Source organism: Podarcis liolepis (genome assembly GCF_965112155.1).
Source record: "Podarcis liolepis genome assembly, chromosome: 8".
NCBI lineage: Eukaryota > Metazoa > Chordata > Lepidosauria > Squamata > Lacertidae > Podarcis > Podarcis liolepis.
In genome coordinates this window covers 51,410,498-51,424,966 of record NC_139560.1, presented here as the reverse complement: position 1 = coordinate 51,424,966, position 14,469 = coordinate 51,410,498, and the positions used below count along the sequence as shown (strand labels likewise).

Here is a 14,469-nt window from a genome sequence, read left to right as displayed (position 1 = left end):
AATGTAAAAGAGTCTTTTGCTGCCGAGTCTTTTGCTGTGATTCCGCAGCAGCAAAAGAGGCAGCAAACTTGATGGAAGGTGCAGGTTTGTTTAAATCGCTGGAGCTCATAGAATGGATGACCTTGAAAGCTACAACTTGCATTAGAGACGCTCCCGACTGCCTCTGTAGTCTCCTTTTGAAAATGCAAAGTACAAACATTTTATTCAAATATCTTAGACATTGTAATGGCTCAGAAGAACAATGACAGTGGTGTGTCCTTGTAGCAGTGTTCCTCTCAGAGAGATGAACGAGGGACTCAATTGCTTCACTGTAATTTCTCTATTTCCATGCTTCATTTCCTTCATGTAGCTGAGACTGGAGGAAAAAACAGCATGTTCTCAAGCACCTAATACCATGATGCAGTATAATAAACCTGAATGTGACGGAGACTGGAGCTCCAAAATAAACATAACTTTACACATCAATGTTTTATTTAAAAACAAATAAAAAATGAAGAAAGGATAAGTTCTCCTGTACTAATTAGAAGAGGTAAGGATAATAAAAAAAAGCCTGTAAATAGACAGCGATTCCCCCCCATACCTACATAGGCATCACAAAACTGTGACAATCACTTTCCGGATCTCTGATTTGACATATCCTGGAAACAATTTTGATAAGGCAATGGCACATGTTGCAGATTTTCATAACAGGAATTGCAATCTGTTTTTAGAGTCACCCAGATATTTACAGAGGCTTTTGGACTAAATAGCTTTTAAGACCAACATTTTAAAAAGTCATCGTGTTGGATTTGTTTCTGAGCCAGCAAACTGCATGCAACACTGTAAATAAAAGAACTTTGCATCAGTAGTAGACAATATATTGTATTAACATTGTACGTAGTAAATGATTTCCCCCTTCTCTCCACTAAGCAAAGACTCTGCAGTCTAGACCCAGCAGTACTGCGAAGGCATCTACAGGATATCATTGGCTCATTGAGGTCACAGTGCGTTACTTACTCTTAGAGGTTGGTTGCCTCTGCAGGTATACGAGGGTTGCTATCTATTTGCACATGCCCGAGCATCTTAATGTTATCAAAAAAAATGCCATTGGATGCTCAGAATCTGTGTGTGTTCAGTGCAGTCCCTAGGACAAAGTTCTAATGAAGATATGCTTCACCAAGGCAAAAAGAAACCCAAAAGGTTAAAAATGGAGAAATATTTACAGATTTCCGTTAGTCCCAGATATTGAGTTTTTATTTTCTTTTTCTTTAGTGCATCGTCATAGAAAGGTTCAAAGGCTATGAATACAAATTTTCTGGTCCAGTTCCATACATGTCTGCAAGCCGTTTAAAACGAGGCCCCCAGTCACTGAGGTAATCGTAATTCTGATCTGAGTTTGAACTGATAGAATCTAAAGAGCTGAGTGACTCAGCCACCGAACCATTTCCCTCAAATGCGTATGTCTGCAGGGAATCATACGGTGGAGCACAAGGATCCACATCAGCCTCTTTTAGTCTTTCCCAAATAAATTCCCGAAAAATGACGTTATCCGGGATGCTTTTAAAGGATGGTCTACTCAAGAACTGGATCTCTGGCGTTACATCCCTCCTTGTTTTGGTGTCTCGGATGATGTTGAGGTTCCTCAAGGCTGCCATATCAAAGGCCTCGGTGTCTTCCTCTCCACCGCCCTCATCATCATATCTGACTATGTTTTCCCTGATATCCCTCTCTTCATCGAAAACAAGGGGCTCCTTTTTCCGTCGTCTCATTGTAACAATGAGTAGGACAAGCACTGCAATGCAAGAGGCGATACATTTAGCGAAGGCATATACTGAACTTTATCCATTCATTAAGGTTTTACTTACCAGCAGAGCTATTTCTAAATTATGCATAAGAGAACCGCTCATACACTATGGTGGTCATACCATACAGTCAATTTTTAAATTTGCTAACAAGTTCTAAAATGGCTTTTAGACCAAGGGCTTTCAGACATTAAACAATTTATTGCCACCCTCATCCTGATTTAACATCTTCATATGTAATTCTGTATACTACACTGGCTGCCAAAACATAAATTTCCAGAGCCAGCTCGGGCCGAATATTACAACCTCACAGCCATGCAATAAAAAGAGACCTTCTTCTGAACTCTTAATTGCTCAGGTGATAAAAGCACATTCATAAACATACCATGTGTAATTTAACTGTCAGACTTTGGGAAGTGACTCCATTATTGAAGTATATGACGACAGGCTGCCTGATGAAGTATTCGATCCTTGATTGGGAAATTCAGGGTTGTTAAATAATGTCTAACATAAGTCTCCGTTTGTGCATTAAAAGCATCTCTCTAATAGATAACACTTTCATTTAATGCAGAGTACGGCACCGTGTACCTGTGAATTATTTCTGATGAGAACTGCAAAGGCTGCTGGCATTTATTAGATCAGGCCTATGATATGAAGATGTAATAATTTTGCTATTTCTGATGCTTAAGAGGATTTCTTGTTGGCTTTAGTGCCAAGATGAACATTTGTGGAAACAGTCAAAGACTATTCAACATTTAAGTCTTGAGAGTCAGAGTGTGGAGAGGGCATTGCTTCCCAAGCAAAGGAGAGAGCTTAAAAGTTCTTTTTTTGTGCCAGGAAAATCTGGCAGGAAAAAAAAACAGTTTTTAAGCTTTCATCCTTGCTTGCATTTAACTTGTAGGATTTCAACCCGCAGCCTGCAGTTGCGTATGGTTGAAATTGTGTAAGTTAAATGCACGTAAGATGTGACCATACTCTAATGATGATGGGTGGTCACCAGAGTTAGCCACATGCAGAGTAGGCCCATTTAAACCAATGGAAGTTCATGGATTTCAATAGGCCTGCACTTAGCATGACTTGTATAACACATAATAATCCAGATAGATGGATAGATAGATAGATAGATAGATAGATAGATAGATGATAGATAGATAATCATACTAAGCTGTACCATACATTTAGCATCATTTGCAACCAATGTTGTTCTTAAATCAAGCAAAGACATCATTTCAGTTCCAGATAACACGTGCACATTGTTTTAAGGGTAGCTCATCTATTTGTTGTTTTATTTTAAAAACAAAGGATATAAATTGTTTTCTTTGCCTATTTTATTTATAACCTACTGGAAGGAACCTACAGTCCAAGTTCCGCAAGTCCTTAAACAGAGCTGGAGGGTCCAATGTGCATCACATTAGAGATAGATTAACTGTTTTCTCATAAATTGTGATGGCTTATTGGGTGTTTGCAACAACAATAGCTGCAGAACTACAACTTGCAGAAAATACCTCTCCCCTAAAATGATGTTTTAAGTATGCAATTTAACTCAGTGGCTACATTAGCACAATACCACATAAATGAAAACATTTTGACGTATTCTAATTTTCAAATGTATACTACCTTTAATAGTGGTATACAATGAGGTTGAGTAGGGTGCCTCTTCCATGTTTCTCTTCTTAGATGGCTAAATCTCTGCTCTGAGTATAGGCAAAGGTACTATGTAGGCACATTAACAAGTGGGACCTGCAACTAACATGCTGCAGTCCTCCTCTTTAAGACTGCGACTAGCTAACCAGCATCAGGCACCAATTATTTGCTGTTTTGTCTACTGCTGAAAACCTACCTATTTGCTCAGGTGTTCCCAGGCAATGAGTTTTTAAACATTTCTTGGATGCCACCACTGTACATTTTATTTTATTCTTTTATTGCATGGCTAATTGTCATGATACTGTTTGTAATTAAAGGTGGCATATAAATGAGCTGAAGAAATAAGATGTGGGGATAATATTGAAAGTGGGTTTTGGAAGACTTGTTCTGTGGTGTGGAAAAGTCTGTAGCAGAACACACTGTGAATCTAGAAGGCTGGTTTTCAAAGCTGTGAAAATCAGTCGCCTTGGGCAAGTGGCAATCTTATTGTGGCCAATTTCATAGGCTGATAATGAGCACAAACGCAAGGTAAGAACTATAAAGTCATTAAACTGGAAAGATTTCAGGACTTAGCCCTACAATTTTATGAAATAAAATATTGAGGATAGTAATAAGATTCAAATGAAGAGCCCACTGATGAAGCTCGTCTCTTTTCTCTTTTAAAAGAATTACTTTTGACCACACTAGGATGGTACTACAGCCATGTACTGAGCAGTTAATCTTTTCTTTGCTCCAGTGAAAATGTGTTTTCACACTATGACATGTTCAGCAGACTTCATCTGGGGAGTTAAATACCTGCTAATAAGTGCAAAATATATGAAACTTAGTAGATCTGCCAGCCTAGAGGTACAATAAAAATCACGATAAAATGAATGTTTTATGTGGTTATGCCTCACACAGCCCACGATTGCTTGAAGCCAAGAAAAATATGAAGTCCTTTGAAAGGTTAAACATTTTAGCATTTAAATGGCTTTAAGAGAATATTAATTTCTAATCACTCCAACTGCTCCTGAACAATAATTTTTAACCTCTGCATGAATAAATCCCAGTTTAGCGACTCTGCAAGAGTCATGGCACTCGCTGCCTGCAAAACCAGTTAGTGCTGAATTCCAGTGCAAGAACAGTTGGATTTCAATGGGAACTGCTTTAGAAGAGATACTGAAGGAGAAAGGGAGGGGAATCCCAACATGGCAATAATCAGTGTCTAGTTGAATGGCCAGAAAGGCTAATTTTCAGGATTTTTCGTTAGTCTTACTTATAACCACAACCTCCAGGCTTCAAAACTGAAAATCTACCATTGCTACAAGCATACAGCACATCCCCACTAAGCCACATATTTTAAAATAGATGACTGAGCACTCCTAAACCTGTACTAGATTAACCCCAAAATTTTATGACATCCCCCCTGCAAATTAGAAAACCAGAAGACCTAAGTTAATTTTTCTGAACCAACCACAGAGGAAATTAAAAAAAAAAAACCTATATTCTTGCAAGGTTTCCTTCTCTATAGCAAGTGAATAAATCAGAAGACACTCCATTGGTTTGCATGGGGGAGCACTGCAGGAGCCCAATCAAAGGGTAAAGGTAAAGGTACCCCTGCCCGTACGGGCCAGTCGTGTCCGACTCTAGGGTTGTGCACCCATCTCACTTAAGACGCCGGGGGCCAGCGCTATCTGGAGACACTTCCGGGTCACGTGGCCAGCGTGACAAAGCTGCTCTGGCAAGCCGGCACCAGCGCAGCACACGGAAACGCCGTTTACCTTCCTGCTATAAAGCAGTACTTATTTATCTACTTGCACTTAGGGCTGCTTTCGAACTGCTAGGTGGGCAGGAGCTGGGACTGAAAGACGGGAGCTCACCCTGCCGCGGGGATTCGAACCGCTGACCATGCGATTGGCAAGCCCTAGGCGCTGAGGTTTTCCCACAGTGCCACCCGCGTCCCTTCCAATCAAAGGGTAGAGATGTTTATTGTCTACTTACCTTTGGCAGGGGTTATGCCCCCCCCCACTCTTGGATTGGGCCCTATGCTATGGATCAGCATTGAGTGCTGCCCCCTCACCATGTATTGGGCCCCAACGATGGTGAGATTATTCCCCAAATTATCCTCAGCAGAAAATAAACTCCCTCTTCATTCCCCAGATTGGGTCCTTAAGTCATTTACTTTTTCTCTCTGGAACTGAGAGAGAATTCCTATGCATGTTTAGAGTAGCTCAGTTGATGGAGCATGAGACTCTCAATCTCAGGGTCATGGGGTTTGAGCCCCACATTGGGCGAATATTCCTGCATTGTACTCTACCATTCTATGATTTTGTGTTTAATCAGAAGTCCCATTGCATCATATAGGGGTTATTCTCAGGTAGGAATGGGTGAATCTGATAATTTCAGTTGCTCTAAGTTTGTTGTTTTCCCACTCTTAAGTACAGTTCTCCACATTTCAATCAATTTCAGTTCCTCATTTATTCACTCTTAAGTTCAATTATCCATATTTCCACAAGAGTTTACATTTTTTTAAAAAAGAAAGTCCTTATGAAAATTCATCAGCATTTTAGTGTCTCCTAACATACACATTTTTGTATGCAATTTTCCTCAATAGATGCATTTTGTGCACATTTTAGCATAAGCATTTTGTACACATAGTGCATGGGTAGGCAAACTAAGGCCCAGGGGCCAGATCCGGCCCAATTGCCTTCTAAATCCAGCCATGGACGGTCTGGGAAGCAGCATGTTTTTACAGGAGTAGAATGTGCGCTTTTATTTAAAATACATCTCTGGGTTATTTGTGGGGCACAGGAATTCATTCATTTCCCCCCCCCCCAAAAAAATAGTCCGGCCCCCCACAAGGTCTGAGGGACAGTGGACCTGCTGAAAAAGTTTGCTGACCCCTGGAAGGTGCAAATTAGATAGTTTGCCTTTAAACACTGTCAGGGGTTCAGGAGCAGAGACGCAGAGAAGGGAGGAGACAGAGAGCGAGGGGGAGGAATACGAAGGAAGGATGAGTGGGGATGATGACCCGAGATCACCGAGCCTGTCTAGCGAGTCCGAGGATTCCCAGAAGGGAGCGCCAGCAGCCAGAGCAAGGGGGCAGAGCAGGGGGACACCCCAGGAAGAAGGGTCCAGAGAGGGATCAGAAAGCAGCAGTTGGAGATCGGGACCCACGTGCCCAGCCGGGAGCAGCGGGGAGAAAGGGGACCAGATATCGGGCTCCGGAGACTTTCAGAAGGAGGGAGGGCATGAGTCAGGAGTAGTCACGCCCACCTCGGGGAGCGAGGAAACGATCAAGAGGAAAGTGGAGAGTTGGGCGCGCGCGCCAAGTTCAAATGTAGCGGAAGCTGGCGCAGTCAGCAGCCCAGAGAGTGAGCCGGGTCCCAAAGCCCGCCGCAAGGAGGCGGAAGGGTCAGGGGGGTCCGCGTCAGAAGAGAGTAGGAAGGGAGAGACCCAGGGGGGCAGGAGGACCCAGAGACGGAAGGAAAGGCGCAGGAGGTGGAGCAAGGCTAGGGTATTAAGCTGGTGCGCTAGAGGAGGAGACTCAGACGGGTCTTCGTCGTTCTGACCTAGAAGAAGTAGGGCTGCACGTTGCAGTTTGGAAATGGAACCTGTAATCCAATAAAGACTCTTTGAAACTGAACGCTGGCTGACTTGGTCCTATGTGAGCTGGGACTGGGCGGCAGCCCTGACAAACACTAACTGAATCAAATTTCTTCCCCATCCCTACTCCCAGTAAAGTTTGCATAGGTGAAGTTGACTATTATTCTCCAGCTTGTTTCAATCCAGACTGGGGATAATTATGGAGTCAGTAGAGCTTGCATCTCCCTTGAGACTGAGCATAGCAATCTTATTAGCTTGGCTAGAAAGAACGAGGCTGCCATCTCTGCCCTGGAACAACCCATACAATCTATGGAATGGGTACAAAGTAAGAGTACACTCCAGCCAAAATGAATGTTATGAGTTTGGTTGAAATGATGCCAGTAGGGAGGCTAGTGCACCCACCCCTGGCACCAAAAGCCAGGCTGAACATACACGGTTTCTAAAGTTCATGTTTGAGTTTGGCAAGGTTCAAGAGGAAGGAAATTAAGACTCTTAAAGTGCAATTACCAGAAATGCTGCACTCTCTGTGTGATCCTCCAATGCATTCCAGATGACTGTGCTGTTTCCACCAAAAAGTAGTGGATTCATGTTTATTTTTGTTTCTTTATTTATATTAGGGGCAATGGCAGCTTTGAAGGACCACCTTTTTCCACACAAACATGCTCATTATTTGCATGCAACTTGGGAGGCCTCTTGACTGACCAAGTCTAGGTAGTTAAGCCTCTTCATTCTGCACAGCTTTCAATGGTTTGAATTATCATTTGTCTATGGATTTTTTTAATGCATTCTTGGCTTCCCCGCCTAAATGCTATTTTAACATTGCCAATTGTCTTGGGGCCTTTTGGAGGCTGAAAGGCAGTATATAAACGATTTTATGTGGGGGGAAATGTTACGGGGAAATGAAAATGGCTATTAGGACACTTTCTTGTGGGCCATAAAGGGGACTTCCCCTGTGCACACCAGTGCTCCTATGTGCCACTGATACATCGGATGAGGAAAAAGGTTTTGGCTTATCAATAACATTCCCGTGCCTAACTGAAGCACAGGAAAAACCTTTTGAGTTTGAGAAACAGTTGTACGTGTCTGAGGGGGCACAAAATGATCGTTACGATTATGTTAAACAGTTATTATAAAAGCAATTACTATTGTGTGTCTGTGATGTTAACTGGGGGGAAATTACACCGCAATTGCCATATAATTCTCAGAGGCATTGAAGATTTTCCTCACTTATTTCTTTAAGGAATTATGTACAGTATAAAAATAATGACACCCAGCAAGATAATTTTTTTGTGCTTTTTATAAGCTACAATCATGTATTTTTTTTCGATCTTTACTCCCCCCCCCATTTTTTTAAAAAACAACATCACAGCTGACAAGAGTTAGAATACAATATGCTTCATATGTACAGATTGCCTTAAAGGCTTCCAATAACAACAGGGCTATTTGGATCTGAGAGGTGATGCCTGTCTAAATGAAAAAAATGAAGTAAGAGACTTAGGAAGGAGAAATATGGACAGTATCAATTCAGTCTGTGTATTTTTTTTTAATTAAAAAAAAATCATTTTCCCATATAAAAAGCTCCCCAAATGTAGTAGCGTGGTCCCATTAGGGGCAGGAATACACTAAAGCACTCCTGTGCATGTTTGCTACTTGCAGGGATATTTTTTTAACATGGGGAAAAATTCAAAGTGTGACACTCTATCCTTAGCCTGTAAAGGTGCAGGCTGGAATTTTACCACTTCAGTCTCTCACCTCATACTGCGTAATGTGGACAGCAGCTCCCTTTTATTTATTGTTTTACAAATAAGGAGTAGAGGTTGAACAGTATTTAACAAGCAAAGGTTGCCCATTATGAGTTATGGGGTATACATCTAGATTTTTAAAAGGGTAATGGAGAGGTGCATTGTGAAATACTTCCTCTCTGTTGAAAGGGAAGAATCAGGCAATTTTGGCCTGTGACATATTTTTAGCTTTCCTCTTTCTTTTCCTTTCTTTTCTATTAGCTTTCCTCTTTTTACCAAAAATGGGGGGGGGGGGAGAGATGAAACAAGTAGATAAATCATACTCAGAACAGATCCATTTAAATCAATAAAGCCCATTATTTCAGTATGCCAGACCTAAGTTAGACTTAGTTGGATATTATCCTTAGAAAATTTCTGGGATTAGGATGATTGTTTAAAATATTAAGTTCCTTAACATTTTATAAAATATTAAGGTCATGTATCCATAGCAGTGACCATAGGAGGAATGACTGCTGGGAGGAGCGCAGAGAGAAGAAACCCAATGGTGTATCAGTACAGGGGGGAAAGGGTTAAGAACCTCCAGCCAGTCTGGTCAAATTAGGCAACCCACAGCTATAATTTACTTAAACAGATACTGCAATTGATACGTCTGTGATTGTTAAATTAAGTTCAACTCATACTTCCAAGTAAACATGAATGGGATTGGACTCCAAGATGTCTTTCTGAACACCGCTCTAAATCAGGCAACAGCTAGGTAGAGAATAATTCAGAAATATTTGTGGCATAAAGTTTGTTCTTCATCTAACAATTTGTATTCCTGCCGAGTTGATTTAAAACTCCCAGTAATTTTGAGCAAAGTTCAATTTGGCTTGAAATGCTCTTTTCTGTGACACTTGGAATATGGAGAGCATTGCATGTAAACTATGGAAACTGTTTTTGCAGTTTTAACAGTCTGAAAGGTTGTCTGGAGAGCTTAGTCTTCACATATGTCATTTCTTGTCATGGGCAATGTCACTTCCTGAATAAAACACTGTCGTCTTTGAATCTCATACTTTCGCTGGAAAACTCTACCTGTCTGTTCCTAAGACACCTGAACCACAGGAGGCCTAGGTTGGAAACCAGAATCCATAGATGAAGAATGTGTCAATTCTGACAAGCCCAGCCAAATGCAAAGTGATGGATGGATCGGTATTTTGCACTAGCAGTTACTGCACTTAGTTCCCTACTAGGTTCAAATTCTGTCACATAGACATTTCTCAATAGATGGTCAAGTTTTAAGAAACATAAATGAACAGAAATCCAATTAAATATCAAGACATGTCAAAATTACAATGTTCGCTACTGAATTCATTTTCAGTTTTACCTACTCACCTGAAATATTATTCTGTTTGAAAAACAATGTTACATGAAAGAAACACGTGTATGTCTAAATTCTTACTAATGGAATTATATTGTATCTGTTTCATATGCTCTATGGTATTTTCATATTCATTAATATTTTTGGGCAAATGGAAATACATTTTGATGCTTCAGTTATATACTCAATAATCTAACATTTGGCAGCTATATTTATTAAGGGGTTTTGGACACATACACAAGTGGTAATAAGTTTATGTTCAGCTGTATTCCTATACAGTCATATCTTGGGTTATGGATGCTTCTGGTTGCGCGATTTCGGGTTGCGCATCACGCCGAACCCGGAAGTACCGGAACGGGTTACTTCCGGGTTTTGGGGCTTGTGCATGCGCAGAAGCGCCGAATCGCGACCCGTGCGTGCGCAGATGCAGTGCTGTAGGTTGCAAACGTGCTTCCCGCATGGATCACGTTCGCAACCCGAGCGTCCACTGTACTCACTTACCTGGGGAAAGCTACATTTAACTCAATAAATCTTACTTTTGGGCAGACATGTCAAGGCTTGGGCATTATAAGCCTATGACTACTAGACTATGTCCATTATTGTTCACTAATCCAGTTTTCTGTCTGCATTTCCCATGTGTAAGTTGTGCCTGATTAAAGAGACTTCACTGCTCCCAGCACTGTTTGTTACACTCCTTATCATAACTTGACTTGGGCTATGTATATCTGAACTTTAAAAGTTAAAATAAATACACCTACTTGACAGAGAATATAAATCATCTCCTTTGCAAAAACAGGAACAATTCTAGCCTTTTAAAAAGGTTGCTGGCAAATGTAGCCCACTTATAAAGGGGCCTGGTTTGCACATCCCATTGAACCATACTTAAACTATGGTTTAATATGAATGAAAAGGATGCTGGTAATTGTCGGTGGTTTGCTCTTCCACTGCTGCCAGGAAACAAGCCATGTTCTGGCATGTTGAGTTGTCCAAAACCAGGGTTTCTCTCCACACAAACCACGAGAAGCCAAAAACTGCTTAATGTTTTTGGCTTGTTTTCCCAAAACAAACCATGAGCCCAGTTTGTACAAGCCAGACAAAGTAGTCAGGAAAAAGTGAAGTACCTGTGATTTCAGCAGCAGGCAACCATACATTGCTCATTCACATGAAAGCATAGGCATTTTTTTTAGTGTGCATTAATGTGAAGTGTGAACCAGTATGTGTCTACTACAGACAATGATCTATACACATGGTAATAATGATGAAAAATCTGCTTCAGAGAAATGTGAAGTTCTGGCAATTCTTGCATGATCATTATTTGCCTAGAAGGTGCCAGGACTGTACCAAGTCCTAACTGCCATATGCACTCAAGTAAAGGTGCCAAGCAATGATTTAAAAAATGCTATCACAGTTCAGAGCTTTTTATAGATTTAGACTTTAGAAAAGGTGCTTTCTCCCCCAGTCTCCAGTCCCATTTTTTATTTGTGAATTGGTGCTTCTAATCTGAGGTGATTGTGAGAATGGAACACAGATTGTATAAATGTATCTGTGCCTCTGAGCTTATTCCGGATAACCAGGTGTGAGTCTGTAACCATCACAGATTCCAGGCTGCAAATGCATAATCAAGAGCCTGAACACCTTCTGGAAAGGTAGAAGTAACGTTACTTTCAGTGTTACCAAATCTATATACAGTGGTACCTTGAGTTACAAATGCCTCAGGTTAAAAAACTCTGCTAACCTGGAAGAGTTACCTCGAGTTGAGAACTTTGCCCCAGGATGAGAACAGAAATTGCGTGCTGGCAGCGCAGCAGCAGCAAGAGGCCCCATCAGCAAAAGCACGCCTCTAGTTAAGAACAGTTTCAGGTTAAGAACAGACTTCCGGAATGAATTAAGTTCATAACTAGAGGTACCACTGTATAAGGTTTGGTATATATAAGCCTAAGGTTGAGGGTTAGGCTCTAAGGCTGCAGTTCTTATGCTTTACATCTTGTGCTGGACTAAACAAATGTGTCTTAAGTGTGGCTGACATGACAGAAACTAATTATTTTAGAGAATTTAAGATGTGTGATGAAATTAAGAAAGTCTTGGTTAGTCAGTACCTAGATATGAGAAGCCCAAAGGCCTTATCTGTGGTGGCACTCACTCTCTAGAAGGGTTTCCCCCCAGAAATAAGTCACATGTCAATATCAGCGAAATTTCAACACATTCTGAAAACATTTCTCTTCATGCTAGCTACTGATGTCATGATGGCTATGTATCTGAATATCACTTGCTGGAAACTGCAGGAGGGGAAAGTCCTCTTGCACTCAGGTCCTGCCTGCAAGTTTCCCAAAGGGACAGTCATACCTTGGCTGTTGAACCCCTTGGTACTCAGATGTTTTGACTCCCAAATGCTGCAAACCCAGAAGTGAGTGTTCCGGTTTGTGAATGTTTTTCAGAAGCCAAACGTCCGACACGGCTTCCACATCTTCCAGTTGAGTGCAGGAAGCTCCTGCAGCCAATCAGAAGCCACACCTTGGTTGTTGAACAAACTCCTGGAATGGATTAAGTTTGACAACCAAGGTACTGCTGTATCTGGTTGAACAGTGAGAACAGGACGCTGGACTAGATGGGAATCGGCCTGATCTGCTGCCTCCCACTGTAGAACCTTTAAGATTTCCTTTTCCCTTTCTAACTCTTGATTGTTACTTCTTGTCTTTAGTGAGTTTATTTCCATTTTGTTTTTTGTATTATACTTCATGATCTATTGTACACAACCTCGAGATGGCCACATTACAGGCAGTATACAAATATCATAATAAATAGACACATTTTATTTGATCCCCACCCAAGCAATTGCAAACACATATAAGTAAAGGAACTGCATTTGTTCTGAAGGAAAAGTGTCCCTCTCCAAGGAACAAACCCCAAAGACCTACCTAGCAATGTCAGAACACAAGCCAGTATCGCTATGAGTGCCCCGGTGCTAAGTCCTGCCGGCAAGATGTAGGCCTCCGCGTTGCATGTTTGGGCAATGCCATCTGCGTCACAGTCGCACACCCGGATAGTGAGTGTATTGGTGCTGCTCAGTGAAGGAGAGCCACTGTCCACAATAAATACTGGCAAATAGTAAACTGACTGCTCCTGCCTCCGAAATCCATTTCTTCTGGTTAGAATAGATGCCGTGTTATCTGGACCGAGGCAAAGACAAAGAGTGAAACTGACAGGATTTCTTCAAGAAATATTCTGTGCCTTTTTAAAATATATATCAATTTATTATGCCCTTTGTTTTACCCTTACCAATAGCAACAAGCTTGCAGTCTTTACAACCTGAGACTGCAAAGAACAAGCCCTGGGAAGGGCTGAAGGTCAGCCCACCTTGGGTCCTTCATAGTTATCCCTTCATAGGTATCCCTTGTTTAATGCAGTTCCATGTCTCCTTGCCTAATTCCCTAGTCAAGCTGTGGCAAGTCTTCCACATTGCCTGATGACAGGCCTTGTAAATGCAAGGTGCAATCTTAATAGAGGGGTTCAAGAAAAGACAACAGAAAGGGTAAAAATTCATGTTCTCATGTCTACCATCATTGGCTTATCCTGGTCTAGGATCCATGTGCATGTGGAGAACAGCAGGGAGACATGTTCTGATCCACTAGGCCCATAAAGGAAAATTTATCATGAATGCTTCATTTCATATGTTAAATTTCACTCACTTTTTTCCATTTATTTTTATTTTTTTGAAAAAGAGGACTACATGACTTGGCCTTCCATGAGTATCTCTAGCCACTCTGTCTTTGTAGAGTGTTTTGGTGTGTGTGTGTGTGTGTGTGTGTGTGTGTGTGTAGGAAGGGATGTGTTCATCAAACCCTGAGAAAAGGATTTTTCGTTCAGTTAAGAATTTGAATAATGCCACTGCTAATCTAAACAAAAATGTGCAAATTCTCAGAAAACGATATCAGGATTCCAATGTCAAGGAGTGTAAAGGTCTCTTAAAGGTGCTTTAAATTAATTGTTTCTCTAAAAAGTACAGCACTTCATGGTTTAAATTGGATGGAAATCTAATGTGTATGAATGGCACAAAGTAAATTACACAAGGAAGAATATGTATACAACTGTGTACCCATGAGCACAAAATAAATATTGTATACACACACACACACACACACAGAGAGAGAGAGAGAGAGAGAGAGAGAGAGAGAGAGAGATGATCTGCACTGGCACTTAAGTGTGTGTGCAAATGACAGCTCACTTGTGCTTGCAAGTAATGGCTAAGTTCTAATGAACTTTGTTTGGTCCTGAGTTTCTTATCTGTTGGCACTTAAAGAAAAACACCCCCCCCTTAACGCACAACTTTGTGAAGCAGATCTTTTCTATTTGCTCTAACCAA

The 14,469-nt window shown here is 41.2% G+C and overlaps 1 protein-coding gene across 4 annotated transcripts in view; it reads right to left on the bottom strand.

The window, feature by feature from the left end:
* Positions 1 to 335: 335 nt before the first annotated feature.
* The window catches only part of CDH7 (cadherin 7), a 111,933-nt gene continuing 97,799 nt past the window's right edge, over positions 336 to 14,469 (bottom strand). For all 4 annotated transcript variants that reach the window (XM_083518645.1, XM_083518646.1, XM_083518648.1 and 1 more), the window contains exons 11-12: positions 13,025 to 13,276; positions 336 to 1,771 (exon numbers count right to left, since the gene is read on the bottom strand). In XM_083518645.1, the coding sequence (XP_083374771.1) occupies positions 1,278 to 1,771; positions 13,025 to 13,276 (746 nt within the window). In that variant the 3' untranslated portion in view covers positions 336 to 1,277. The remainder of the gene's footprint in view (positions 1,772 to 13,024; positions 13,277 to 14,469) is intronic.